At 36.0% G+C, this 27,814-nt stretch overlaps 1 protein-coding gene and 1 long non-coding RNA gene across 2 annotated transcripts in view; one reads left to right on the top strand and one right to left on the bottom strand.

The window, feature by feature from the left end:
• Nucleotides 1-18,883, bottom strand: part of Herpud2 (HERPUD family member 2) — a 41,688-nt gene extending 22,805 nt beyond the window's left edge. Inside the window, exons 1-3 of the mRNA XM_078039859.1 lie at nt 18,568-18,883; nt 17,943-18,366; nt 696-773 (exon numbers count right to left, since the gene is read on the bottom strand). Of these exons, the coding sequence (XP_077895985.1) occupies nt 696-773; nt 17,943-18,089 (225 nt within the window). The 5' untranslated portion in view covers nt 18,090-18,366; nt 18,568-18,883. The remainder of the gene's footprint in view (nt 1-695; nt 774-17,942; nt 18,367-18,567) is intronic.
• Nucleotides 18,884-18,895: 12 nt separating this feature from the next.
• Nucleotides 18,896-22,642, top strand: LOC120891973 (uncharacterized). Its single transcript, XR_005736571.2, has 2 exons — nt 18,896-19,080; nt 22,008-22,642. It is a non-coding gene; the product is annotated as an uncharacterized LOC120891973 (long non-coding RNA).
• The last annotated feature ends 5,172 nt before the right edge of the window (nt 22,643-27,814 follow it).

The raw sequence follows: 27,814 nt of genomic DNA, 5'->3' as shown, positions 1-27,814 counted from the left end.
TAAACATCAGAATAAAATGCAGGTCTTCTAAATCAGATCAGGTCTATCCACAACAATATTAAGAATTATTCAAAGATCAAAAAAATATATAAAGCTATTCAACTCTGCTGTAATCACAAAAAGTAAAATTTCAAAGTATAAATCCTACAAATAAGTATGAGCTAAAAGCTGCCATTAAAATAACTAGTATTCAAGCTCATTGTCAAAAAGATACACTGAAATAAATATATTTTAGTGATGAGGATTAGCTTTCAGAGCTTGATGATGGGAACAAAAGTAGAACTTCATTCTACTTCCTATCCTGAAATGAAACTTCCAACCCAGACAATCTGTATTAAACTGTCATGCAGTGAGGTTTAAAGGGTATTAGAGGAAAAATTGGTACTAGTCTTTCACTACCTACTGAGCACTCTATTCCTATACCACTTATATAAGTCATTAGTGTTTTCTTCCAAAAGATGACAAATAACACAAATATATAATCCTTCCTCAAATTTAGCTATCAGATGAAAATATAACACTGTTACTCAAACTAATCTGAACCTATCACACTGTTTACTTTCTAATTTATTTTACCTGTTAGGCTAAACCATAGGGGTTGATTTAAATAAAATCCAAACTAGTTGGATAAAACTGCAGAAACATCTCTCACAAAATGAATATATTTGGTTTCAAAAAGTGGAAGAAAAGCTTACTTTTCTGAGAATGTCTTTCAGCTGCAGATGATCAGGAAGCAGTCTGCCAGAATAAACCAATCTCTGATCCTTCGTCAACTATAGGATAAAGAAAAGAAATCACTTTACTAATTATACAAATTTTAAGTTGGGAAAAATATGACTAAATATAGGTAATATAAAACCCCCTTTAGGGATAATTCAGCAAAAAAACTGACATAATTAATAATTTGTTTTTCTAATTCCTACTTAAGATAATTAAAGTGCTCAGCAACTGGAAGCAAACCTATAATAAAATAATACAAATAATTATCATATTTTTAAATTGTGGCCAAAGAAAGGAAAAATTGGGAATCTATCTTTTCAACTATAATGCATGTATGACTATTATTAAAAACCTCCAATATTACATAAATGAGAAAAATGGTTGGCCTATTAACAGTAGGCCAGGTATAGTGATGCACACCTATAATCTCAGAGACTCTAGGAGATGAGGCAGAGGATCACAAGTTCATGGTCAGCCTGGACAACTTAGTAAGACACTGTCTCAAAAAATTAAAAGGGCTGGGAATGTGGCTTAGTGGCAAGGTGCCCCTGGGTGCAATTCCCAGCACATACACAAGAATATTTAAGTAGTCAATAGCAGGATAAAATTTTAAGGTCACCAGAATTATTCTGCATTGTTTTATCAGTGCTTTTAATCTAAAATATATACATAAGACTTATTTTCTTCTTTACTAACATAATGCAGAACAATTTATTGGTTTTAATTCAAGAGCCACTTGAATTTAATTACAATTTGGGTAACTATTCTAGTTTTTATTATCTCTGACACCATGCACAAATAGCTTTATACATTTTCAGAATCACAAGACTTGAAAAAATTTAACACAAATACTTGGAGATTCAGTTGCCATCTCTATATGCAACCAGGATACAAAATATATACTGGTTAGCTCTGTCATATTTTATTCTTAATGATAAATCTGCTAATGTCTATACTGTTTGCATACTTAACATTAAAGCATCTTCATTAGATTTATTTGCCTTGAACATTCACCTGCAAATAAGCCTATTAAAACAATATCAGCTATATCAACTGTTAAATCCAAAAATCAAAATCTATAACAATTTTTAAACAGACTATACATCCAACATGGCTACTATAAAAGACTATATGAGTAGTTACTATATATATAGTTATATATACTATAAACAGTCATAACAGAAATTATCCTACTGACTAAGATCTGAGGTTCAGGTATCCTTATACCCCAAAGATGAAGGGAAAGGCACTGTTTGCCAAGATACTTAACTGTTAAGTACAGTTTCTCCTTCAAGTAGCCATTTCTAAAATAGATAAATAGACACTCCATATGAAAACAACCAAATACAACATAAGAGGTTTTTTGGATAAATATCACAAGTCTCCAAAGTTCTTATTAATTCATATAAAGTCTAAGTGGGGTACCACAATGTTGTGAAATATGTATTTGGTCTTCATCCTATTTCCTTCCAATACTGCTCCTAAAATCCCTAGACTCTGCAATGATAAGTGTATCTCTTGCATGCTAAGGAATGACTGGTGGATAGGGGTCCCTAAAGAGCTCATGTAATTAAAGAGTTAAAACTTTCAGTCTCACCCTCCAAATTCCAAAAAGAGAGGCCAAATTTTGAATTTGAATTAACAAACCAATGGCCAATGATTTAATCAATCATGCCTATGTAGGAAAGCATTCATAAAAGACTAAGTTCTGAGAAATTCCTCAGCAGAATATGTTAGTAGTAGCAGAAGTTCCACTAGAAAGTGCTATGTCAGAAAGGACACAGAAGCTTTCCAACACCGCTTCTCCATATCTCCCCATATGTATCTCTTCCATCTGGTCGTTCATCTGATCCTTTGTAATATCCTTTAGAGTATATAAGTAAACATAAGTCAATGTTTCTCTTGGGTTCTGTGACCTGCTCTAGAAAATTAACCAAACCAAAAAGGGAGTCTAAAGAAACCTCATTTATACCAGGTTGGTCAGAAATACAAATTGTTCTCATACTAAGAGTCTATAGTGGGGAGAAGGACTGAGCCCATCTCCAGATAGTGTCAGAACTCAACTGAATTAGAGGACACCCGGCTACTGTCTCCTGGAGAATTATCTGCAGAGTTGCTTGCTTGCTGGTAGGGAGAAATTCTCACATTTTTTTCACCCGAGGCCACAGAAGTATCTATTGTGGATGGTAGGAAAAACTGAATTTATTTTTTTGTTTTTCCCCCATACCCTTACCATCAGTGAAGTGTAAATTACATATAAGTAACTTAAAAGCTAAGTAGATAATGAATGATGTAAACCCCTGGCAAAAATGAATTATCTAATTCTTTATAAATTTCTATAACATGATTATTGAAAGACAGCCAAGTCACAGACCTAACCAACTTCATTTTATCCCTTTCTAATTCCATTTACCTCTTTTGTTTTCCTTCTGAGCCACATTTTTTATTTTAAAAAAATTAGTTGTAAATGGACACATATATAAAAACAAATAAAAATGTATTTTATTTGTTTTTATATATGGTCCTGAGGATCAAACCCAGTGCCTCACATGTGCTAGGCAAGCACTCCACCACTGAGCTACAACTCCAGCCCCCAGAGCCACTTTCTTCTGCAGATATCTTAGATTCCAGGACCAGAGGTCTGATTGATAAGCATCTTTATGATAGGGAAATAAAATTGTCCCCAAGCAATGGCAAGCCTCCCAGAACAGATCATCCCATGATAAGACTGCCCCACTAAGCAGGAACAATTATCCCATGACAGAAACACCCTATTCCTATGAGGCATTTCATCCCCATGACAGAAGCACCCCATGACTGAAGGAAGGCTTCCCACCTACACAGAAGGAATCATCTCACCTAGGAATTAAACTGTCCCCCCTCAGGTGATGATAGCCTTCCCAGAGTTTCACAGAACTAGTTCTGAAATAATGATCAACCAGACCACTGCCTTACCAAGATGGCCTGCCAGCTATGCAAACACCCCACCCACCTAAGTCCCCAACTTTTTCTTTTATTATAAAAACCTCACATTTTCTGTCAGCCCCTGAAAGAATTGTTGAAAGATTGTTGATCAATGAATTCCTAATCTAATCTTCCCTGTGTGGTCACACTGATTAAAGCTCTGTTAGTGCCCTTTACCATTGTTCATCTCTTTGATTGGCATATTGGGACAGGTAGCCACGTTTGGTCTACTGAGATCCCCAGAGCCAGGGCCTGCACCCTTAGAACTCCAGAAATTACACTAGAACTTAAAGAAGTTATCAACAGATACTTCTATGTCATATCATTATTCTGCATAATGGACACCTGTCTTTTTTTATGAGTTTTTGTACCTTACTATAAAAATTCTCAAACATACACAAAGTAGAGGAAATAAAATTAACCCCCAGGTACCATCTTCAAGAACTCACAGAAAACTCAGCTTCAACCACTACATTCTTCTATTCTTATTTTATCTATTCCATTTCCCCTTTCTCTCTCCTCCACCCAAAGTATTTTAAAGCAAACAACACATATCATCTCTTTCTACCTGTAAAGATTTAGTGTGCATCTGTAACCCATTTTCTTAAAATAACCACAATGTTACCACATTCAACAACAACAACAAAAAATCCTTATTATGTAATACAATACAGCTCAATCTTTCCCACCTACTCAAAAATATTTTTTAGAGATGGTTTATCTGAATCGGAATTCAAACAAGGTTCCCACACAGGTTTGGGTTGTTATAATTTCTTTTAATTTTTTAACAGTTCCATTTCCTTTTCATTTTGCCCATGTTATTTGTTGAAGGAATCATGAAATCTGTCTTAGTGAATTTCCCAATCTGTTCTGGCTGACTATATCCTCCTGATACTATACACTGTGGTGGTTAGCTGTACAGGGTTGATTATATTCAGATTCCTTTTTCTTGGACAAGAGTACTTTATATAACAGTGCTATGTGCTTCCTGCATTACATCATTATCAGCACATTTGAATTAGATGATCTAAAACTTTTAATAAAGCTGTGATAAATCAGTTCAGATACTGTCAGCCTAATCCATCCCTTATAAAGATCCCATTAACCTTATTGATTACCTACATCACTTGCCTATTATTTCTATTATTTCATTAGGGTAGAGAACTGTTATTTTTTTAAAACCCTATAAGTCCTTCTGTATTTATTAGATACAATTCTTCTGAAAAGAACTTTACCTATAAACTATTCAGTTACCCAGTCCATATAAGCAGCAAAGATGTACAAAGAACTCTTATCCTTTATCACTTTTCAAGGTGACCGTGCAAACCACCTCTACAGTGACCAATGAGCTTTTTTTTTTTTTTAGTATCATTATAAGCTTGCAGAATTGTATGTTTTTCAATATAAAGATATCTTCGCCCCTCCCTTTTTTGTACTCAACTTGTTCCATCTTTGGCCAGAAGATCCTTCAAGTTGGTTCTAGTATGGCATGACCTGAGTCTACTCTAATAGCTTCCTTTTTTCAGATACAAAATCCTAGGTTCATCCTCTGTACTTATAGACCTGGAATCAGTCATTGCTCCAGGAGCTTTGATTCCTTTTAACAGGAAATGATATCTGAAGACCAAAATCTGAGAGATAACAAGTGCTTAATTTTACTTGTCATCACTTCTGGGATTCTTCAATGAGCAAAGCTAAAAAAGTATTTTTTAGAAGGAGAAACTTAAATCCAGAGTTCATATTTTTATTTTCCATTTAAATTAAACATTTTTTCTTATTTTATCTTCTTGAAAATCTTGCTTGCTAATGACATTAAAAAATGTGCCATTGGCAAGTGTACTTGTTTTCTCCTACCATATATAAGCCCACAATAAAGGATTGGTTACTGTCAGTATTATATGAAATCTAAGATTTCTTGTAGCATTTTTCTATCCTTCAGATATATGCCACTAGAAATATGCAACCAAAATATTGCATTTCAAAGTAAGTTAAAATAATTCTTCTCACTGCTTTGACCATCATCATATTGTTAAGTTCTTAAATTACTTCTTAGGAATGATTTTCTATTTAATTGGGATTTTTAAAAAAATTGTATATGACATACATGGGAATAACGTTAAAACTTTAGAAAAAGGTACAGAGAAATTTAATTTGTCCCCTATACCCCTTATAATTTTAGATTACTTTCCATCATTTCTTTTTAACGATATAACAAACCTGGACACACATTCTTCTATTTCTCCTCCTTTCTTACATAAAAGGTTGTACACTATACTTAACTTCCATGTTAAAAATACTCTCAACACCAAAGAAGAATAAAACAGAATTCCAGACCCTCTCTTGATGCCACTTTCCTTCCAGCTATTGTTCTATTTCTTTCCTTTCCTTTCATGCAAAACTCCTTGTATATATTATATATATTTAGTTGTATATATTTACTATTTCTTACTATCCTTCTCTCCTTTTCTCCTCATCTATAAAATGAAGACAATAATAATATCTTACTCACAGAATTAAATTTTCATTAACAATAAAATGCACATCAACCTCTTAGAGCACAATGCCTAGTGAGCATTCAATGAACATTAGGTACTAAGTTCTAGTATATGCATTTTGCAGTTTCATCAATATCCAATGTGATTATGTGAAAGTATTGAAAAGTTATGTGTAACATCAGACTGCATATGTTCATTATGCCTAAGAACATGATTAAGACACCACAAAACTAGGTTTAAAACTACAACGGTTATCTTTTATTAATTAAAAAGGACAGTTCCAATCAATACTAGAACAACTTCCAAGTCTCATATTAAAATGACATTTGTGGGCTGGGGATGTGGCTCAAGCGGTAACGCGCTCGCCCGGCATGCACGGGGCGCTGGGTTCGATCCTCAGCACCACATAAAAATAAAATAAAGATGTTGTGTCCACCGAAAACTGAAATAAATATTAAAAAATTCTCTCTCTTTAAAAAAATAAAATAAAATGACATTTGTAAATAACAAAAGGAAGTCTTAATTCATTTTATCTTCTCTACACAGAGAAAAAATTTAAAGTTTATTAAAAGAAATTCATGTCCAAAACATGAGTCAGTTTGCTTCAGATTTTTATTGAAAAATGCAGTTTACCAACTACCTGTAAATGTAAATGATCTATATATTATCTGCTTTCTATATGGATAATCTCCATTTTCCTATTAAGCTATCATTAATCAGATGCTTTATCAAAAATGTCATCTCCAAATAAGAAACAAAAATGCTAGAAAAATTTATATTTGTAATCACTGGATAAAAATACATATATTAAGTATACTGACTATCTAATTTTAAAAGTTTACTTTCATAATTCACTGGTAGATAGGTTTTAGACCAATTGGTTCCAGAAACAAAAACTCAGAGACTTTACAGACACCAAAAGCCCAAGCTTGAAAAATCTACAATTGCCGGACACAGTAGCACAGGTCTATAATATGAACAGCTTGGGAGGCTGAAGCAAGAGGATCGCAAGTTCAGGGCCAGCCTCAGCAATTAAAGAGCTGTGGATGTTGCTCAGTGGTTAAGCACACCTGAGTTCAATCCCTGGTACAAAAAAAAAAAATCTACAATCTAGTTAAACATACTTAGGAAGATTATTTAGCTAAAAACATAGAATCTCTTGATAGTTATAAAGTGATCATCCAGACTGTCAAAGATTTTGAGTACTCCTAGTTTGAAAACTGTGGGTCCTAGTTTGAAAACATATAAAAACAATTAAATTTTAGGAGCTAACACAAATCTTATTTGACCCAAAATATAGTTGACTGAATTATTATTACTAGTACCCACAGAAAGAGTGGTAATCCCTTATCCCCAAATTCTTCTTAAAGCCTATACCTACTGAACAGAAAGGCTGGGCAATGGCTAAGTCCCAGGACAAGGGAAAGACTCAATAGCACCCAGCAAAAGATCCTGACGTTTGCAAGAAGAAAAGACACCCCAGCTTTCCCCACTGGCACCTCTGGAAGAAGGATCAAGGCACAGAAAAAACATTATGAAGCATTTATACATTTCTTCAAATGACTCTTCTTTGCCCTTACAGAGTCCTTCGCTAAAGTCTCCATCCAATTCTAAAAGCTAGATTTCTTCATGTTTTACAAATTTGTCTCTCGATCCAAGTCCTCTCTCTCCCTCTCAGACCCAGACTCATATCCAACTGCAACAACACATGACACCTTCAGATGTCTTAACAGGCAACTCAAAGCCAAAACATCTACAATGGATCTCAATTCTCAAAACTTTCCTTGTTTCTTCCCTATCCTAAAACAACTTGCCATCAGTTGTTTAAGCAGAATACCTAAGCATAATTCTCCAATTCTTCTTTCTTTTATCTTGCCTCCCATATCTGGCTGGAAGTAAATCCTACAGATCATATCTACAAGTCCTTCACAGATATATCTACATTCTTCCATCACCATCTTCTAATCTAAAACATTATTATTTACTTACCCTGGGCCTCTGCAATAGCTTCTTAATTGATTTCCTTGCTTCCATTCTAAAGTCAGTAGTTGGTGTGATCTTTTCAGAACAAAAATCATTCCTGTCACTCTCTGATGGATCACCACTATACTGAATTTAATTCTAATTTCCTAACTATGGCCAGACCTGGCTTCTGTCTCTCTCCAACCTCTTATGATAGTATTCTTTCCTCCTTACTAGAGAAGAGAACTGGCATTCACTTAGATCCCCAAGTTCTTTCCCTACTCACACACCCTTCCTGCACTACTCTCTTCCAGCTCCTATATAACTGGGTCTTAATCATCTTTTAGATGTTAGCTTTAACAATGTCCTCAACCAGGTCTCCCTGACTTACAAACTTAGTACAGTACTTATTCCCTTTTGCACACTCTGCTTATTTCCTTTGTAACAAATCACATTCTGTAATCGCGCTCACATATGTACCCCTAAGTGGAACATAAATGTCAAGAACAAAAAGGTCCCTATCCCTTTTACTGAAAATAGTAAAAACCATTGTTTATACCTTGAGAGAGCAAATTTTATAGTATGTAAATTATAACTCAGTAAGAAAAACATTGTTAATCTCATCTGCATATTCAAATGCCTTCAGATTATCTGAAGTTATAAAAGGAAAAGAAATTCTTTCATTTTACTATGATTGAAAACAGAAAAAAATAAGTTCTTTATGTGCCTAAATTAGGCAAAAAATTAGACTTGAAAATTTTTCTGTCACTAAAAATATTGCCTCTTCAGTTTAATTAAATGTAAATATCAGGTAAACTACTTGTCAGACATAACAAATGACAGTTAACTGAATTTTCAACCAGTTATTTTATTATAAGCTATAGCATTAAGCAAGGTACAGATTTTGAGATCTCAATCAAAATTAAATCTAACTTTAAATTATATTGTTATATCGTGTGCATGTACAAATATGTAACAAGAAATCACATCAAAATGTATAACTAATGCACCCACCAATAAAAATGTGGAAAATTTTTTCAATTCAACTTGCAAAACTGATATGACTTTATTTCTACAAACTTTCTTATAACACTTTTTCCTTGATTGAAAAATCTCTTTCTTACCAATGGTACAGAATAGAGGATACAGAGACTAACTCACAAAATTACAATTATCTTATATTAGACAAAGGTGCCAAAAACATGCACTAGAGAAAAGACAGCATCTTCAACAAATGGTGCTGGGAAAACTGGAAATCCATATGCAACAAAATGAAATTAAACTATCTCTCACCATGCACAGAACTTAACTCAAAATGGATCAAGGACCTAGGAATTAAACCAATGACTCTTGTCTAATAGAAGAAAAAGTAGGCCCTAATCTTCAACATGTGGGATTAGGCCCCAACTTCCTTAATAAGACTCTTACAATGCAAGAATTAAAACCAAGAATCAATAAATGGGATGGAATCAACTAAAAAATTTCTTCTCAGCAAAAGAAACAATCTGTGAGCCTACATCGTGGGAGCAAACTTTTACCCCTCACACATCAGATAAAGCACTAATCTCTAGGGTAAATAAAGAACTCAAAAAGCTAAGCACTGAAAAACAAATAACCCAATTAACAAATGGGCCAAGGACCTGAACAGACACTTCTCAGAAGAGGATATACAATCAATCAACAAATATATCAAAAAATACTCATCATCTCTAGCAATCAGAGAAATGCAAATCAAAACTACTCTAAGATATATCATCTCACTCCAGTCAATATTATGAAGACAAACAACAATAAGTGTTGGCAAGGATATGGGGGAAAAGGTACACTCATACATTGCTGGTGGGATTGCAAATTGGTGCAGCCAATTTGAAAAGCAATATGGAGATTCCTTGGAAATATGGGAATGGAACTACCATTTGACCCAGCTATTCCTCTCCTCGGACTATACCCAAAGGACTTAAAAACAGCATACTACTGGGACACAGCCACATCAATGTTTATCGCAAAATTCACAATAGCTAAACTGTGGAGCCAACCTAGATGTCCTTTGAATGGATGAAAAAATGTGGCATATATACACATCAGAATTTTACTCAGCATTAAAAAAAAAAAAATCATGGAATTTGCAGGTAAATGGATGGCCTTGGAGAAGATAATGCTAAGTGAAGCCAGCCAATCCCCCCAAAACAAATGCTGAATGTTTTCTCTGATATAAGGAGGTTGACTCATAGTGGGATAGGGAGGGAGAGCATGGGAGGAATATGAATTCTAGATAGGGAAGAGGGGTGGGAGGGAAAGAGAGGAGGCAGGAGATTAGCAAGGATGGTGGAATGTGATGGACATCATTATACAAAGTACATGTATGAAGACCTGAATTGAGTATCAACATATTTTATATACAGAGATACGAAAAATTGTGGTATGTATGTGTATTAAGAATTGTAATGCAAAAAAAGCAACAAAATTCATGTATAAAGGCATAAATTGATGTGAACATACTTTATATAGAGAGATATGAAAAACTGTGCCCTATATGTGTAATAAGAATTGTAATGCTCTCCACTGCTATTGTGTATTTTTAAAATAAATAAATAAAAAGAAATTTAAAAAATGCTATCCATAAATTTAATGAACCACTCATGAAAAAAAAAATCCCTTTCTTTATTAGTTTGCATAAGTGATGCTGGCTGTTATAACACACCCCAAGATCTCAGTAGCTTAACATGATAAAGATCACTTTTCTCTGAATTAAAAAAAAAAAATACGGGCATACCTTTTATAAGAATCCAGGAAACTCAGGATTAGCAAATCAAAAAGCACTAACTAAATTTTCAATTAAAAGATTCTACTGATAAAACTACTGGCTCCACAGAGTAACATAATTAAAACTATTTCTGTTAACACCACCACTATTCTTCCCAGCACTCACTCCTATCAGATACACACCTTTTATCACATCCACTATCCTACCTTAGACAAAACCTGGTCATATATGGTAGAGCAGAGTCAGCCAAACTAGATCAAGATCAAGATGGAAACATCCTAATGGTACTCTGAGTAGCCCAGACACAGAAATGTTCCATTCAAAATAAATGACTGCTTAACCTTAATAAACAGTGGGTCAAAAAAGTTCTAGTACTCACTTAACAGATATTGCAAAATAACAAAGCAAGGAAAGCTCACCTACTCGTATATTATTCAAAAATAAGTCCAAATATGAATATTTTTCTTTTTAAAACATTTACATAACTATACCATTAATATATATATACTTACATATTAATATATATACTAATGTCTAACTAGACATCAAAAATAAATGAAGGAGCTGGGGTTGTGGCTCAGTGGCTGAGCACCTGCCTCGCATATGTGAAGCACTGGGTTTGATCCTCAGCACCACATATAAATAAATAAAAAATAAAGTACATCAACAATTTAAAAATATTTTTTAAAAAAATGAAAATAATGAATCCCACTATTATTTATAATTATAATGCATCAATACAAAATTTTTTAAATTTTAAAATATTATCCAACTCAAATACACCTAATACAAAAATCTGAGAGCTGAGTTTACAAAACAAACAATATTTTTATATTTCAAAAAATTCACAGTATTGGAAGATTAATTTTTTTATGTGAAAGATTAAATGTATGCCATAATTATGTATGCCTTAAAAATCACATTCTTACTACATATGACTTTAGTATAATCAAATTCCACCTGAAAATTTTTTTTTAATTTTTTTTTTTTTTTTTTAGTTTTAGGTGGACACGATCTTTATTTTTTAATGTGGTGCTAAGAATCAAACCCAGTGCCTCACGCATGCTAGGGGAGTGCGCTACCACTTGAGCCACATCCCCAGCCCATCCACCTGGAAATTTTAAAATCTTAAAATTTTTAAAATTTAAAATATCTAGTCTGTACTGGATCAGTAAGAGTAATCTTTACCTAACAAAATAATTTAAATAATCCTTTGAAAGTAATAACTTTTAACATTTCAGTATTTACATATAGTTCAGTCAAAAGTGTCAAACAGCTTTAAAGCACTAAGTACAAGGAAATGCACAAAATTTCTGTGGAAAATAAATTGTGTGAATTTGTAATGGAATACATCTCCCTTCCATTTACAATTAAATTCACCCAATCTAAAACCCCAGGAAATTCAGAAACACTATGAATGCAAGCATGGTTACCCAAACAGCCTTGTCCAGTCGTTGCAGTAACAAATGGTACAAAGACTAAACACAAATATTCTGAGCCAGGTGCAGTGGCACACATCTATAATCCCAGAAGCTCAGGAGGCTGAGGCAGGAAGATCATGAGTTCAAAGCCAACCTCAACAATGGTGAGCGGCTAAGCAACTCTAAATAAAATACAAAATAGGGCTAGGGATGTGGCTCAGTGGTCTAGTGTCCCTGAGTTCAATTCCCAGTACCCACCCCCACCCCACAAAAAAGAGTAATATTCTAGAGTTCCAAAGGGATATTTCCTGCTTAGCAGTTTCCATTCACTGGCCATTCACATATCAGATGTATGTACAATAGAGAATACCCAAACATAGAAACTATGAAAAGATAGGCCACAATAATGTAGTTTGCAGAGTTAAGATTATATTCCCACAGCTTCCCTATAAATTTATCAGGATAAACATAAATAACTACATACTAGACTGCTAAGTGTTAGCATAATAGCAAGGCTACGTTACTCATTCAACACAGCCATTAGACAACAAACCATCCAAATCTGCCTCTTTTTATAGTGGAATTGGTTCTTTTTAGTTTACAGATATAACCGACATGACCAAGACCCTAAATGCCTTTCTTCATCTACTCTACAGTCCTCATATCTAATGTGAATAAAATGGTTAAGGGCCTAGGTCAAACCAACCTGGACTCAAATTCCAATTCTATTGAGAGTTCTATGACCTTAGGCAAAAAAAAAATCACCAAACTTAAGTTTTCTCATCTATAAATCTTATGCCATAAGGTGTCTATAAGAAATAAATGTGATGAAGCATAGCAAGTAGAATTACACAATAGTAACTATTTAGCAAATGGCAGTCTAAAAATCAGAGCAGCTGAAAAAAAGGATAATAGACAATAAAAGGATTATAGACAATCAAATCAGTAGGATGTAAAGAAGGGAAACTTAAACTACAAATTCTTAAAAAATCTTTTTTAAAAAAGCATTAATGCACGATTAAAACAAAAATTACCTTCAGAGTACTTCTATTTTTCCAAAAAGATATTAGAAAAAGGCTTTAAATGACTGAAATTTTAGTCAGCAGTCATTAAAGTTTTCAACTTAAGTCTATTTCTCATCATCCTTCACATTCAATTTGATAGTACTTTTGTTCACAAATGGTTTTAAAAATTTGAACTATATTGTGGTGACATTTATAAGACAACAGTCTTATATCTATATGTATGGATTATTATAGCCCCCTTGAAATCAAGAGTTCTGAAGTGGTTACACTGACCGATTTTTAAAATTACTTATGTAAGGTAATAGGGAATTACAAAAATAACAGATACAAATTTCAAATGATATAATACAAGCTACTTCCTCTGAAAATGAATGGAAGACTTTGGTTATGGAATGTTATTATAGACTCAGAATATATTCTCAGAATAGAACCTACATGCCTGGTTCTATTCTTGCTTTAATTCTAACAGAATAAAAGAAAAATTTGAAAAAGTAGCACAGACCAGATCTTCTCATCAGCAAAGCTAAAAGACCTAAATATTCAAAGTCACTGCTTTAGTGTAACAGCAAGAACAGCAAAGACAGAGGGAATGTACCCAGAGAGGAGACAATCAAGAAGCACTCTGATCCCAGAACTGGAAAATGGGAAACAGGGAATGCAAGCGCAAAAAAAGTTTTGCCTTTAACACTGAGTTCAAGGTGAGTCAGGTCCACCTTAGTTACAGTTTGCCTATAAAAACAGATAGTAAAAAGAGATAAAGAAAAAAGTAAATAATTGAACTTAGAAATTTGTATTTTTTAAGTTTTCTTAGTCCATTCTAACTGAACAACATTAAGTTCAACCATTTAGGTATCTACTTCTCTGATAATTAAGTCTAAACTCAGATCAAGGTCCCAAACTCAAGTGAAAGTGGCCTTTCTTGACAAGTATCTTCACCATCTAGTAGGAATTACCTAAATTTCAGATTTCACACTACAGTCCAATTTCAGGACCTAAAAAACTAAAGTCATCAGGTTAAAAAAAAAGTCATATTAGAATAGGATCCACAACTAAGTATTCATACTCTCATCAATATGAACTGATACACTTTCCAGTTCCTAAACTAAAACTTAAACCAATTATCAATACCATTCAAAGTTAACTAAATTGCAAAAGAGCTCAATTCCACTTCTGAAGATTTTAATGATTTGGAAATATTTTCATAAATATGGCAACTTCCTGATTCTTACCTAGAAAGTACCTTCCCCTCCATAGCCCACTAAAGATCTATCATCTTTTTACTAAGGACTGTATCACTATGTGATAAAGTAATAGAAAGCATCTAGTCATCAATTCAACATTAACTATGAAAGAATACTTAAAAAAGGAAATTATTAGACTCTGACTTCTCTCCTTCCTTAAAATTGCTATCAGCTCTTTAAGAAAAATGTAAATGTCCCTGTGAACCCTGTGAATAGCTACATTCCCTTAACACCCCCAACACAAAAGTTAACCATTCCCTTCCTGTGCTCCTACAACACACTACACCCCTCCTGTATAACACTAGTCACCATAGTGGTATAGTTTATTTATATGTCTGTATTTATATGTCTGTATCCCCCACTAGACCTGAGCTTCATAAGAGCAAAGGACAGTCATCATCATCTTCACACTGCATAGATATTTGAATGCCAAGTCAATAAAATCCTAGTTAAATAAATGAAGCTCAAGAAATGTGCTTTTTGAGCAGCGGGGTACATGTATGGTAAGTTTACAGGGGGAGGGTGAGTTGAATTTTAAATATTCATGTGGAGATTAAATATTCACCTATGATTAAGTCAAATCAATATCTGACCATACAGCATGTAAACATGTGACCTATCCTTACAGGAATCCTAAAAAAGACAACTTCAAATCTCTATTCTTCCTCCTCCCCCAGCAGATCCCATTTACTTTCCCAGAAGCCACTGCCACAGGATCCAAGGCCCATCAGATCCAAATAGAGTGGTATCAACCAAAGCCATCAACTTTTCTCCTTCTTACTGGGGGAACTCCTACTCCTATAAGGCACTGGAACCCCTGCTTCCAAGTCCACCTACCTCCACCAGGCAGATATTAAGGAAGAGGCATAAGAAATTATCTCTTAAAAACCAAACAGCAGGGCTGAGGCTGTGGCTCAGTGGTAGAGTGCTTGCCTAGCATGGGTGAGGCACTGGGTTCGATTCTCAGCATCACATATAAATAATTGAATAAAATAAAGGTCCATAGATACAAAAATATTAAAAAAAAAACAGCAGCCAAGAGTGGTGGCACATGCCTGTAGTCCCAGCTTCTTGGGGGCTTAAGTGGGAGGACTTCTTGAGCCCACAAATTGCATACCAGCCTGGGCAACACAGCAAGACCCTATCTAAATAAATAAATAAAATTTAAAAACCACCAAAGAGCACTTGAAAATCTGTCACTGTGGGTGGACATAAAAAACATAATTTCTGCTATACTATTTCTTAATTGTGAAAAGAACATCAAGAAATAAATTTTTAGGACCCCAAGGTTCCACGCTGACGACTACCATAGCTATGGGATACCACTGAACAGTTGATCTGCTCAACGGCTGTGATACTTCAAATTAATCTCTAATGATCATAACATAAACCTGCCAAATCTAATAACCATACAGTTTTTAGTGAAATTTGTAATAGTAAACACATGCACCCCTGTCCAAATCTCATTAACCTGGAAATGACAGTCTATTACTTGATATTACAATCTACTTGGAGAAAACTTGCTGGAGGATAAAAAAGTTAGGTTTACCACAAGGCTGAGTCATGAATAGGATGCATATTATTTGGTAAGGCCTCAAAAAGCATCTCTGTGTGTCTACAAAAGGCAGAAGGGTTGAGAAAGAAGTTTTGCAACTGATATCCTCAAGCAGCTAATAAATGATGGCACTTATAGTCCTCCACTAGTGATTAGCACTACATGGGGAAAACTGCCAAAAACAGGTTTCTCCCAGGCAGATAAGGTAAAAAGGTTTCATATTCCCTTCTCTAATACTTAAAAAAAAAAAAAAAAAAAAAAAGTTGCAGAACAGTAATAATTTGTTCTATCAGACTGCAGACCAAGTCCCTTTTGCTTTAACAGTACAACATGAAGATCTCACATAAGTACAGATATGATCAAGAATGTACTTGGGCTATGATATTAATATTATATTAAATGATATTTTGGCTGTTGTGAACAGCACTATGACTTTCAATACTGACTACTCTGAAAAGCTACTTTTCATTTCAAATATGTGTAAAATTAATCATATGCAATAGAAAATTTTTTGTAAAGCAGAAATTTTTTAACAAATTGCTACCATGTGAAACTTTTAAACAAAAGTTCTGAATAAACCAGAGCTCCAGCTATTCTGTTCCAAGTACTTACATACCTGGGGGGGGGGGGGGGGTTGCCCTCTACTAAAAATATTTGTATCATAAAATACTGACAAACACAACTAATGCCAATGAGTTATTTTTCTAAACCTCCTATTTTCACAATAATTGTCCTAATTCCATGATTATTCTAGAAATCTAAAAGCCTAACCAAACTTAATACTGCAACATTGAAAGAGTCCTAATTCATAAATATCTTAAGTGTCTTCCTAACTTAGGCGGTAAAACAAGACTAGAAGGCATAAATGCCTTCTAGTAAACCCATGTGTATATCTGTCTGATGCAAAAATAGTTCCCACCCTAAAATCCACACCTTTTCCATATTTACACAAAAGTTTAAGTAAGTGAACACTGTTCAAGAATGAAAAATGTATACAACAAAGAATATGGAAACCTCACTCTACATGAGACTATCCTTCTTTCATTAACTATTTCAAGACTTCTTAACTACCAATTAGGTTCTTTCAAATCCGACTTTAGAAACAAATAGATCTACACTGTCCATCTGTATTTATCTTTGCAATCTCCACATATGCTTCAGAATGGGAAACAAAGTCACACTGATCTTGGGGAAACAGTTGATATGAACTCCCTATGAAAGGAATAAAAAGATACTAAATGGTTGGGAGGTGGTCAGAGGGTTGGAAGGACTATTCTAAATTAAAGAGATTTCTGTGTCCTTCCTCTTCAGGAGAAAAACGAGAAAGGAGTGCTGGTGGAAGAAAATTAATGTACAACTTGCTCCTTGAAACACAGGCTTTAAAGTATAACTTTGGAATCATATACTTATTTTCAAGAAAAAAATTATCTTCACAATGAACGAATTTCTGGATGAGGTACTTAGAGTAAAATGGAATTCTAGTGTAGAAGGGCTGTAGCACTTCTTTATCTTAAAAAAAAAAAATGCATGTCATTCTCCTTTTAGGCTGTTGACTACGGAAAATGGTCCCTTTCCATATCTGCCAATTTTATGTCTCTTGATATTTCTGCACCCTCTTACTAATTAACTGGTCTTCATCAGGAAGATATTAATAATGGTTGAACACTCAGGAGACACCCACAGCCTCAAAACTAAAGAGACCTATTCAAGAAGAGACGGGATGAACCAGGAGAATAAAGGTACATGGCAAAAACACAGCAGGTCAGAGCAGTTGTGCCCGGCTTTGCACACTTACTGGTTTGCTAGGGTACACGTTAGATAGATGCGTTTTTAGTTTCCCCACGGTCCAGTTCAAGAAGCAGCTAATAGTCTGGTCACTGTATTTCTGATTCGGTGCTTTAATGATGAGGGTCACAGGAATCTCCATCCCACTTTGGTCCATGGTGCTCCCAAAGTCGGACGGTCAAAGAGGAGCAGCAATGAGCCCTAATGAGCCGAAGTGTTTACCGCCGGCGCGGCTAGGATGGGGACGGAAGTGAGTTCTTAGTATTCTGTGTTCAATTCAGTCACAAGTGCATCGGGCGATACGAAGGCCATTGCCAGTACCAAGGATGGACAGAGACGGTGGCGGCGGCGGCGGCGGCGGCGGCGGCGCGGTCTGGGTGCCCGGCCGTGGGTGCAGCTCTCCCCGCCAGGTCCGGGCTCCGCCTGGCTCCGGACTGTGGAGGGAGGCGGGGGGGAAAGAGAAAGCGATGAGAAAGCAGGATGGGAAGGGTGGGGGGCGCGACCACAAGGGTCACCGCCCCGCCCCTACAGCGACCCCCAACCTGAAACGCAATAAGGCCCCTACGCGACTGCCCCGCCGCGCAGGCTGGGGAAGTAGCTGGGCTGCGCAGGGCGGCTAGTCGGAAAAGGGGTACCTGAGACACGGCAGCGGGGCCCGCCACCGCCGCCCTCCGCGCCCAACAGGGCGGCCAGCAGCACAGTCGGGGCGGGCGTTCTCGGCGGCGGCCGCTCCCTTCCTGCTGCTCCGCGGCGCCCGGCACGGCCCACCCCGGGTCTCGCGAGGCGGAGCGGGTAGCAGTCAGAGAAGTTGGCCGAAGGGCGCGGCCCGGCTCTCCAACTGACCCCTCGGGCGGAGGCGGCGCAGGTGGCAGGAGGGCGGGACGACGGCCGCGGCGCCGGCCCCGAGCGCGCAGATTTTGTTGTTGTTGTTGTGTACGGGGGTCCAGCTCCTCTTTAAGCCGGAAGGTGCAGAGCCGGAAGTGCGTCACGCGCGGAACGCCCCTGCGCGAGGCCGGGTCAGCCCCGCAGCCTCCCGCGGTGTTTGCACTGCGGGTAACTGGACGTCCTGAACCTCGCTGCGCATCGCCGTAGGCTGAGGCCTGAATGCGGTGGCTCTTGGTGCAACCTGGCCCCCAACACCAATTTAGGTGACGTTAGCATATCTTGTTGACCACACCCTGGAGGTGCAGGAAGTGCTTCTTCATCCCATGGGTTGTCTTTGCTAAAGTTAATACCCTCCCTAATGCTGACTCAAACTGCTCAAAATTTTTTAAATGTCGACTATCTGCAAAGCACGATGCCAGGAGGGGAGGCCATGGGTACATCGTGTAAGGAGCACTCTGCTTTGTGGGAACCTAGCTAACCTTTCTGAGTCTCCATTTAGGGAACAGTCCTGCCTACCCAACTGCATGCTGATAAAGGAAATGAACTGTCCATGTAAAGCGAGGTATAATTAGGGAGAATGGCAGTCTCTCAAACGTAAATTCGTCTTGGTTCTCTTAACAAACGTTGACAAGTGCTTATCGAATACCGACTACTGTGTGTTCAGTACAATGGGGCTTGAAGAGGGATGATAGTATTATTTTTCCGTTTTATAGGTTGATATAGGAACAGAAGTTGATTTAAACTTTTTCACATTTCCTTGCAACTAGGATACTTTGATAAAGGAAAAGAGATTGAGTCCACAACTTATTGCTGGTTTATTCTGCATTGTTTGCATGGAGGGGTCGGCTAATCGGGAAAGGGGTACCTGAGACACGGCAGTGGGGCCCGCCATGGGTTTAGGAGTCAGTAAATTTAAGTTTGTTTAATGTGTATTTTCACTGCTTCAGACTTCGACTTAGAGGAGAATGCAAACTGATAATACAGGGAATTTGGGGAAGTTGGTCTTTTTCTTTCTCAATACAAAAAGGACTTCAAACTACCACTGGATTAGTGCCCAAGTGGAAGAATTTCCAGTCATCAGCTAATGCAGCAGGATCCCTTCCATTCTTCTCCCCCAATACACACCACCTTGTTTTTTGTGGTAGGACATTTTACCTATCTTAGCGGTACCCTCCCAAGTGCTGTTCTGAAATAAAAGTGAAATCCCCTTTGTTGCCATTCATGGAATGACCACAGCTTTCTGTGATCGGGTTTTCTATAGCAAACTCTACTCTTTGTTTACCCTGTCACCCAAACAGAACCTTAACATTCTAGGTTAATTTAAAAAAAAAAAAATTTTTTTGAACTTTTTCACATTTCCTTGCATCTAGGAGCAACCATATGACACAGGTCAAGCAAAGGAAATGAAATTTGAAGTTACTACTGGGGTTCCCAGGAAAGTTTTTAGGACAAGCTCCATAGAGCAGAACTCATCCTTATCCTACATTTGTCTTTTGAAGGTATGTTATGCTAGAGGTGTAGCAACATGCATGAAGTAACAAGCAGAAGAATAGAAAGTCTGCATGCCAAGCATGGCAGAAGCTAGGTCTTTAGTGGCAACATCATGTCATCATATAAACCCTTGACTGTCTTTTCTAAAACTTTTTATATCAAGTTCCTATTAAGCCATCCCTACAGCTCCTGTCACTTATGTTTGTAACTCAGACTTCCAGGAATCCTTTAAACATGATGTCACCATCTTGACTTGGCACAAGAAAATGTACATTACTATTGAAATGTACATTAGTAATTATTTAAAAAGGAATTCTTTTCTCCAGTAATAACAAAGAATATGGTGGTATAAATAAATGAATGAATAAATAAAAAACAATTATTAAGACAGAAAGTGCATTTCACAATGTTAGGCAATTTAAAGCAGAGTCCATCAAATATTCACTAGTGTGAACAAAAATTAAAATTATAATGAATGCCAGGCTCTATGGTGCAAACCTATAATCCTAGGAGACTAAAGCAGGAGGATCACAAATTCAAAGCCAGCCTCAGCAATTAAACAAGGCCCTAAGCAATTTAGTGAGGCACTGATGCAAAATAAAAAATAAAAAGGACTGGGGATATGCCGCAGTCTGGCTGGGCACAATTCAAGAGCCACTTGTCAAAAGAAACTAACTTTATTTTTAGAACTACACATGCCAAACAAAACAGCTCCTCAGGGAAAAAACTCTCAGAGCCCAACTGCCACCACCAGCTTCCCATAAGCCTCTCACCCAACACAAGCCTCACCACCTGCCAATATCCTCCTGCTCTTGAGGCCAATTGGCTGGGTTGCGAGGGCAGAGCCAAAGAAGTCCCCCAATGAGCAGCTCCGGGGTCTGAAAGGGCAGGGAAACAGCCCAATGAACATCACCGTAGAGGAGCCAATCAGCTAGATGTTGTTGGGGCGCTGTGAGCCAATCATCAGTCGCAGCTGGAAGTTTGCTGGGGCCCCTTTGGCTGTGGCTCTCAACAGGGATATGGCTCAGTGGTAAAGTGCCTCTGGGTTCAATCCCTAATACAAAAAATAAAAATAAAAAGTGGACTAATTTGAAATATATTGGCATGTAATATCAGACAAAAATGATTTTAACTTTATAACTACTTGAGTAAGTACCTAAAAAAATGTTCTGATGCTGTTGAAATGGGCCACAATAAAAAAATAAATGTACCATTTTTGTCAAAATATGTATATATAACAATGTATGAAAGGGTGGTCCCCAGAATATTGATAGTGTTTGACTTGGGATTTGGGATAGAAATAATCACTATTGAGGGGATACAAGATAGTAACAGTTGGTGAGAGACTGCTATAAACTAATTAATATGCCAGGTATGGTGGCATACAGCTATAATCCCAACGACTTGAGGGTTGAGGCAGGAGGATCAAAAGTTTGAGGCCAGCTTCAACAGTAAGGACAATCAGTCTCAAAATAAAACATAAAAAAGGGCTGGTGATGTAGCTCATTGGCAGAGAACCTATCACCAGCCCTTTTTTATGTTTTATTTTGATGTTTTGGTCCCTAGTAACCAGACCAAAAAAGAAAAATCATGTACATGTTGCAGATTGGAAATGTGAAATGTGAAAGAATGATTGCTATTAAAATTAAGACTTATTTTATTGACTTGTTTAACTGTGAGATCACAAATGTCCACTTAGATGGATTTGATTAGGAGGATAATGAAGCACCTGACTCCGAAGAGGAAGAGGATAAGGATGGAGATGAAGATGATGGAGATGAAGAGGAATATTTAGCTGGTCCACCTGAAGTATATGAGGAAGAGGAGGAGGAAGATGAAGATGAAGCAGGATCAGAATTGGGAGAGGGAGAAGAAGAAGTGGGCCTTTCTTACTTGATGAAAGAAGAAATTTAGGATGAAGAAGAGAAGATGATGATGATGTTGAAGATGGGGAAGAAGAGGAGGAAGAGGAAGAAGAAGTTCTGGGGGGGGAGGAAGAAGATGACTAGATCATTCTAATACCAGGTTCCTCAGCATTTCTGGGTGTGTAATAGAGTGATTACATCTTTGTTTTTTTTATGTACAATAGCTATCCCAACATAAGACAATGTATAACTTTTTATAGAAAAGTGTGCTTTTACTAGTTTTGCCTTATCATTCCAGTTAAGATTTACTAGTCTGTTAATGATCATTGTATGTGGAGAAAAAATTTCATTGACACTCCCCCCTATTAAGATATTCTCTAGCAATTATATTTAGAAGCTTAATTTTTCTAGTTCAAGTTCATTGTATTAGTAATTTTTAGTCCATAATTAAAACATGATTGCTTTTACACAGGTGAAGTTTGGTGCATTTCATTCATAAGATTTTAAAGTTATTTATAAATTAACTGAAATTACAGTCATCTGTAATATGAAATGACAGTAGTCTCCTGAATAAGTTGATTATTATTTTTTTTAGAGATGATCCAGGGATCTTTATTTTGAAGGCATTGACTTTTTTTTAAAATAGCTAAGGATATTCGGGTGTTTTTTTTTTTTTTTTTGTCTCATGAATTAAGTTGGAAAGTAGAAGCAGAATAATAAAGGTTCTATTCAGCAATATAGTTTGTGTATTTGGAGGAGGTTCTAACCAGTAATATAATTCATGGATTTTGTGGTGATTGATAAGATTTTATTTTTGAAGGAAAAATTGCCTATACTAAGTGAGACACACAGGTGAATCTGATCTTTAGGCTGCAGATCATGACATGCCAATGGTTGTTTATTTTTGTTTTAGATATGCATTTGTTTTCCTCTCATCAATTTCTTTATGATCACCTTCCCTTCTTGTTGACTCCCATTTCTCTATCCCAAAAGAAAGCTGGGAACTTCTGTATACCCAGAAAACCTTATGAAAGTCTTATACTTCAACCACCTTTTCAGATCTTTCTGGGTTTTAAACAGAGTGGAAGAAACTGAGATTTTTCTGAGATACAAATATTGTTATTGATAGAATTTTAGGCAGCAAGCTCTGCTTATTGTAAATCTTTCTTGACTGACAACACTTAAGACCATATAAGTAGGATGAAGAAAGTAAAGGACCAGGGGAGGGTTCTTGAATTAGCATCATGTTCATTGCCTGTTGATAATTAATGAGACATTTAAGTCAATTTTTAAGTTGACATCCCAAATTATTTGGATACCAACCCTGCGCAGTTTTAAAAATTTTTCTTGGTGGACCCTTTAGTTGTTCCTATAATTTTAAAGCATTACCAGATTTAGTATTTAATTGGAATATTGTAGGCAGTTGGAAAAATATTTGGGATTAAATATTAAAATTAAGACTTATTTTCAAGTGAATGTCCATTAAAATAGAAGAATATTTGGGATAAGTATGAGTATGTGCTTACTTACATGGTTACTAAATAAAATATAATGAATAGACAAGTACATCTCTGTTTTTGTCATGGAGGCTCCATGTTCATGGTAATTGCTTTGTTCTTCTTGATTTCTTCTTCTTTTTCTTTGTTTTGAATATTTATAAAGTTTTTAAAAGTTGGTGTCAGGAAACTAATTGAAGCTATTCTCTGCTGGGACATATCTAAATTATGAGTGTAGTACTGCTGCTGCTTGTTTTTTTTTAAGTTTAAAATATATGACTTGGCATTTTAAAGGTTATTTGTGGAGAAACTAAAACAGTTGCACAACTGACTGAAATAAAATGCTTGGAATAAATTTAGTAGGGGAATCAGAAAGTACAAAAGATTAACTTTTTCTCTCCTAATTTTTTAACAATTGATATGCCCTGCTTTTCTAAGAATTTTCATTCCATACTATGCCCAGATTATAAAATACTTATTTTTAAAATGGAATGTATATGTTGACTTTCTTATCAATCATCTTATTGTGTGATCAAAATTAGAGTTCTTTGGTTTGAAAACAACACATAGTGAACCTCCAGATAACTTTTAAGAACTTATTTAGCTTTGTGGGTGGTATTTTCATGCAAATAAGTTAGGGAGGGGTTATATTTTGTAGAAGTTTGGGGTCCTATTTTAATGCTTTTTGTATTGCAGTATGTACATAGTGTGTTAAGTTCTTTAAGAATCTCTCCTTAAACTTTGAGGTTAATACTTTTGTGCAACTGTGTTTTTGAATAAAGCCATTACAGTGTTAAGAACAACAACAACAACAAAAAAAAGATTTATAATAGTAATAAATGTACCTAAATAGTATTAACTATGCAATTCATGGAAACTATTTTATTAACTCAGGGTAATTTCTGCCCACTTGGGTAGCTATCTTCGTTAACAAGGTAAATGAGAAAATTACTTATAAATAATAAAACGTGATTTCCAGTGTTTGTGGAGTGTTTATTTCTAATTCTTTTAATCATCAAGGTAAGAAAGAGAACAGCTAGAAAAGCACATACTGATTCATTCTATGAGATTCCAGATTCTTTTAAAAATTCAAAGAAAATCAAGTGTTTGTTAGTGAAATTTTCTTACTAAAATTTGGAGTACCTTCCAGGAAGCTAAATGCTCTTTTGGTGTTGGTATATTTGAGTTTCTTCATTTGTTTATTTGATTGCTGTCTTGGGATAAAAGGCTTTAATCAAGTGATGATCTTGCAGTTGCAGATTTCAGAGGTGATGTTGGCCATCTGGCTTCTGATTCCTTCCATTTCCACTTTCTCCATTCTTTTCATTTCTTAAGATGCTGTGTCACAAAGCATCTAATCAAATCTCAATCAAGTGTATTGTTTTTTTAAAAAAATGAAAACCAACAGTGGAACTCTATGAAAACTAGTTCATTTCAACACTGTTCTTTAAAAATCTTAATTGGTCCCAGATGTTTGATTTAAACCATCTTATAGAAAATGGAAGGAAGAGCCAATGCAGTGGCTATGCCTGGAGTTTTAGCTATTCATGAGGCTAAAACCAGGGAATCACTTGAACTTAGAAACTTAAGACCAGCCTGAGCAACATAGAAAGACCACATCTCCTTAAAAAAAAAAAAAAAAAAAAAGCGGGAAGAAGCATATGTGCATGCCTTAAATGCCAAATATGTGTTTTGAGTAATATATCAGTTAATGAATTTTCAAAACAGCCCTGTTTCAAAACAGTGGTTAGGATACTGAAGCTCAGAAAGGATGTCTGATACACAAAGTCTCACAACTATTAATTTTTAAATATAGTTTTGATTCTATTGTAATACTCAGTCTTTCCATTACACTGAACTTTCTCATTTAAGAATATTCATGGATAATATGAAACATTCAAGATGAAAAGACTTTCAAGAACAACCTTAGAGGTCATCTAGATCAATCTTTCAAATACTACCAGAATCTCTCTTCCCATTTATCTGAAGGACCATCCTTCAGATAAATGGGAAAAGAGATTTAAACCTTTCCAGGAAGAAGAAGCACCCTAGTTTCCACTGAAGCATAATCAATTGTTAAACAGCCATAATCATTATGAGTTGAAATCTGTATTCCAATCATTTGTCTTTAGGTCTGCTCTTCCCCTCTTTATCAGTTCAAATATGTCTCCCTTTATTCCCTTCAAATAAACATTGAGTGCCTTGCATGCCTTTTTCAGATAAAACAGCCCTGAATCCTTCAACCAGCCTTGAGAATGATTTCCAGATCTCTCAGAATAGTGACACCTTTGGAAACACTAGTTTATAATAACTCATAAATTTTGGTACACACAGTAGTTCAGACATTTTGTGATTTCCCTAGAATAGCTTCCATAATGATGCATCTACGTTTCAGTTTCTATATTAATAGAAACATGAATAAGCTGGTTTGACAGTTGGATTTACTGCTTTTCAGGAACTGTATTTCTAGTCAGTACTTACAGTGACCATTTGATTAAGATAGAAGCTTCTAATTTCTTTGGCGATTTCAATCTAGTGATTTATAATGCTTAGAGAATATTGTAGCAAAATAGCATCTCACTGACCAGAAATGTGGCTGGAGGCAAGTGTGTGTGTATGTGTGTGTGCAATAAAACACACAAATCCTTTCTATTTTTCACCTTTTGAGAATTTTGACCTAAAAGGATGTATTGGTTGCAAAATAAATTACCTCAAAAAAATTGTGGGTCAGAAATTTGGGAAGCAGCTGAACTGTAGTACTAGTTTGAATCTCTCATGGCATGCAATCAAAATTCCAGCTGATACTGGGTAATCTTCAAGACTGAATTAGTACTAGAAATCTACCCTCCAGGTGGCTCACTCATAACACTGGCAAATTAGTGCTATTTTTTATGTGATGCTTCAGTTCCTCCCCACATGGCCTCTTTAAGGGACTGCTTGAGGGTCCTCACAACATAGCATCTAGATTCACCCAGGACAAGAGATCTAAGAGACCATAATATAATTTCATAAATCACATATTGTCATCTATAATGTGCTCTTTGGGTCACATAGATCAGCCCTGAGTCAATGAAGGAAGAAAATATGTATGAATAACAGGAATTAAGGGCCACTGGTCCCATATTGGAGGCAAGTTACCATATATCTTACCAAAGCATGGCAGGTGATAATAGGTAAATCTTGCCTTCTGTTTATGATTATCCTTGTCCTGATCCCAATGCCAATATTGCAATTATTTCACAACTGCCTGCTCTTCCACTGACATTCAGCCTCTCTTCTCCCAAAGATTTTTCATCAATTTTCTACCTCCAAATTTAGAAATATTGGCTATATTTTTCAAATGTTTGCTGTCTTTGTTGCTAAAAAGCAAACACAGTTTAGTAGAATTTGGAGATCTTACATTTCCTACCCTACTTTCAAATAAAGTTAAGAATATGTTAATATGTTGGGCTGGGGATGTGGCTCAAGTGGTAGCGCACTCGCATGACATGCGTGCAGCCCGGGTTCGATCCTCAGCACCACATACAAACAAAGATGCTGTGTCCTCCAAAAACTAAAAAAAAAAAAAAAAAAATTAAAAAATTCTCTCTCTCTCTCACTCTCTCTTAAAAAAAACTAAGAATATGTCACTAAATTGAAACAAATTTGAATTGCTGCCCTAATCCAGGAAATTCTTAATCTAGCTTCAGAGACAGACATCCAGAATATGCATACCTCTGAATTGTCTATAGGACTGTGTGTGTATGTATGGTCAAGTGCAGCAAATATTTGCTTTAATTGGCCCATAATCAATATCATAACACCCCTGTGTGCCATCAATTTCTATAATCTCACTGATCTAAATGTATTTATCCAGAGGAAGTGTCCATGGCTTTTATCAGCTCTTCAAAAAGGCTATTTGTAGGGCTGGGATTGTGGCTCAGTGGTAGAGTGCTTGCCTAGCACATGCAAGGCCCTGGGTTTGATCCTCAGCACCACATAAAATTAAAAAAGATATTGTGTCCAGGGGCTGGGGTTTCTGCTCAGCGGTAGAGCACTCACCTTGCACATGCGAGACCTTGGGTTTGATTCTCAGCACCACATAAAAATAAATAAGTGAAGTAAAGGTATTGTGTCCAACTACAACTAAAAAATATTTTTAAAAA

This window comes from Ictidomys tridecemlineatus, chromosome 2 (genome assembly GCF_052094955.1).
Source record: "Ictidomys tridecemlineatus isolate mIctTri1 chromosome 2, mIctTri1.hap1, whole genome shotgun sequence".
NCBI lineage: Eukaryota > Metazoa > Chordata > Mammalia > Rodentia > Sciuridae > Ictidomys > Ictidomys tridecemlineatus.
This window is presented reverse-complemented; position numbering and strand designations above follow the sequence as displayed.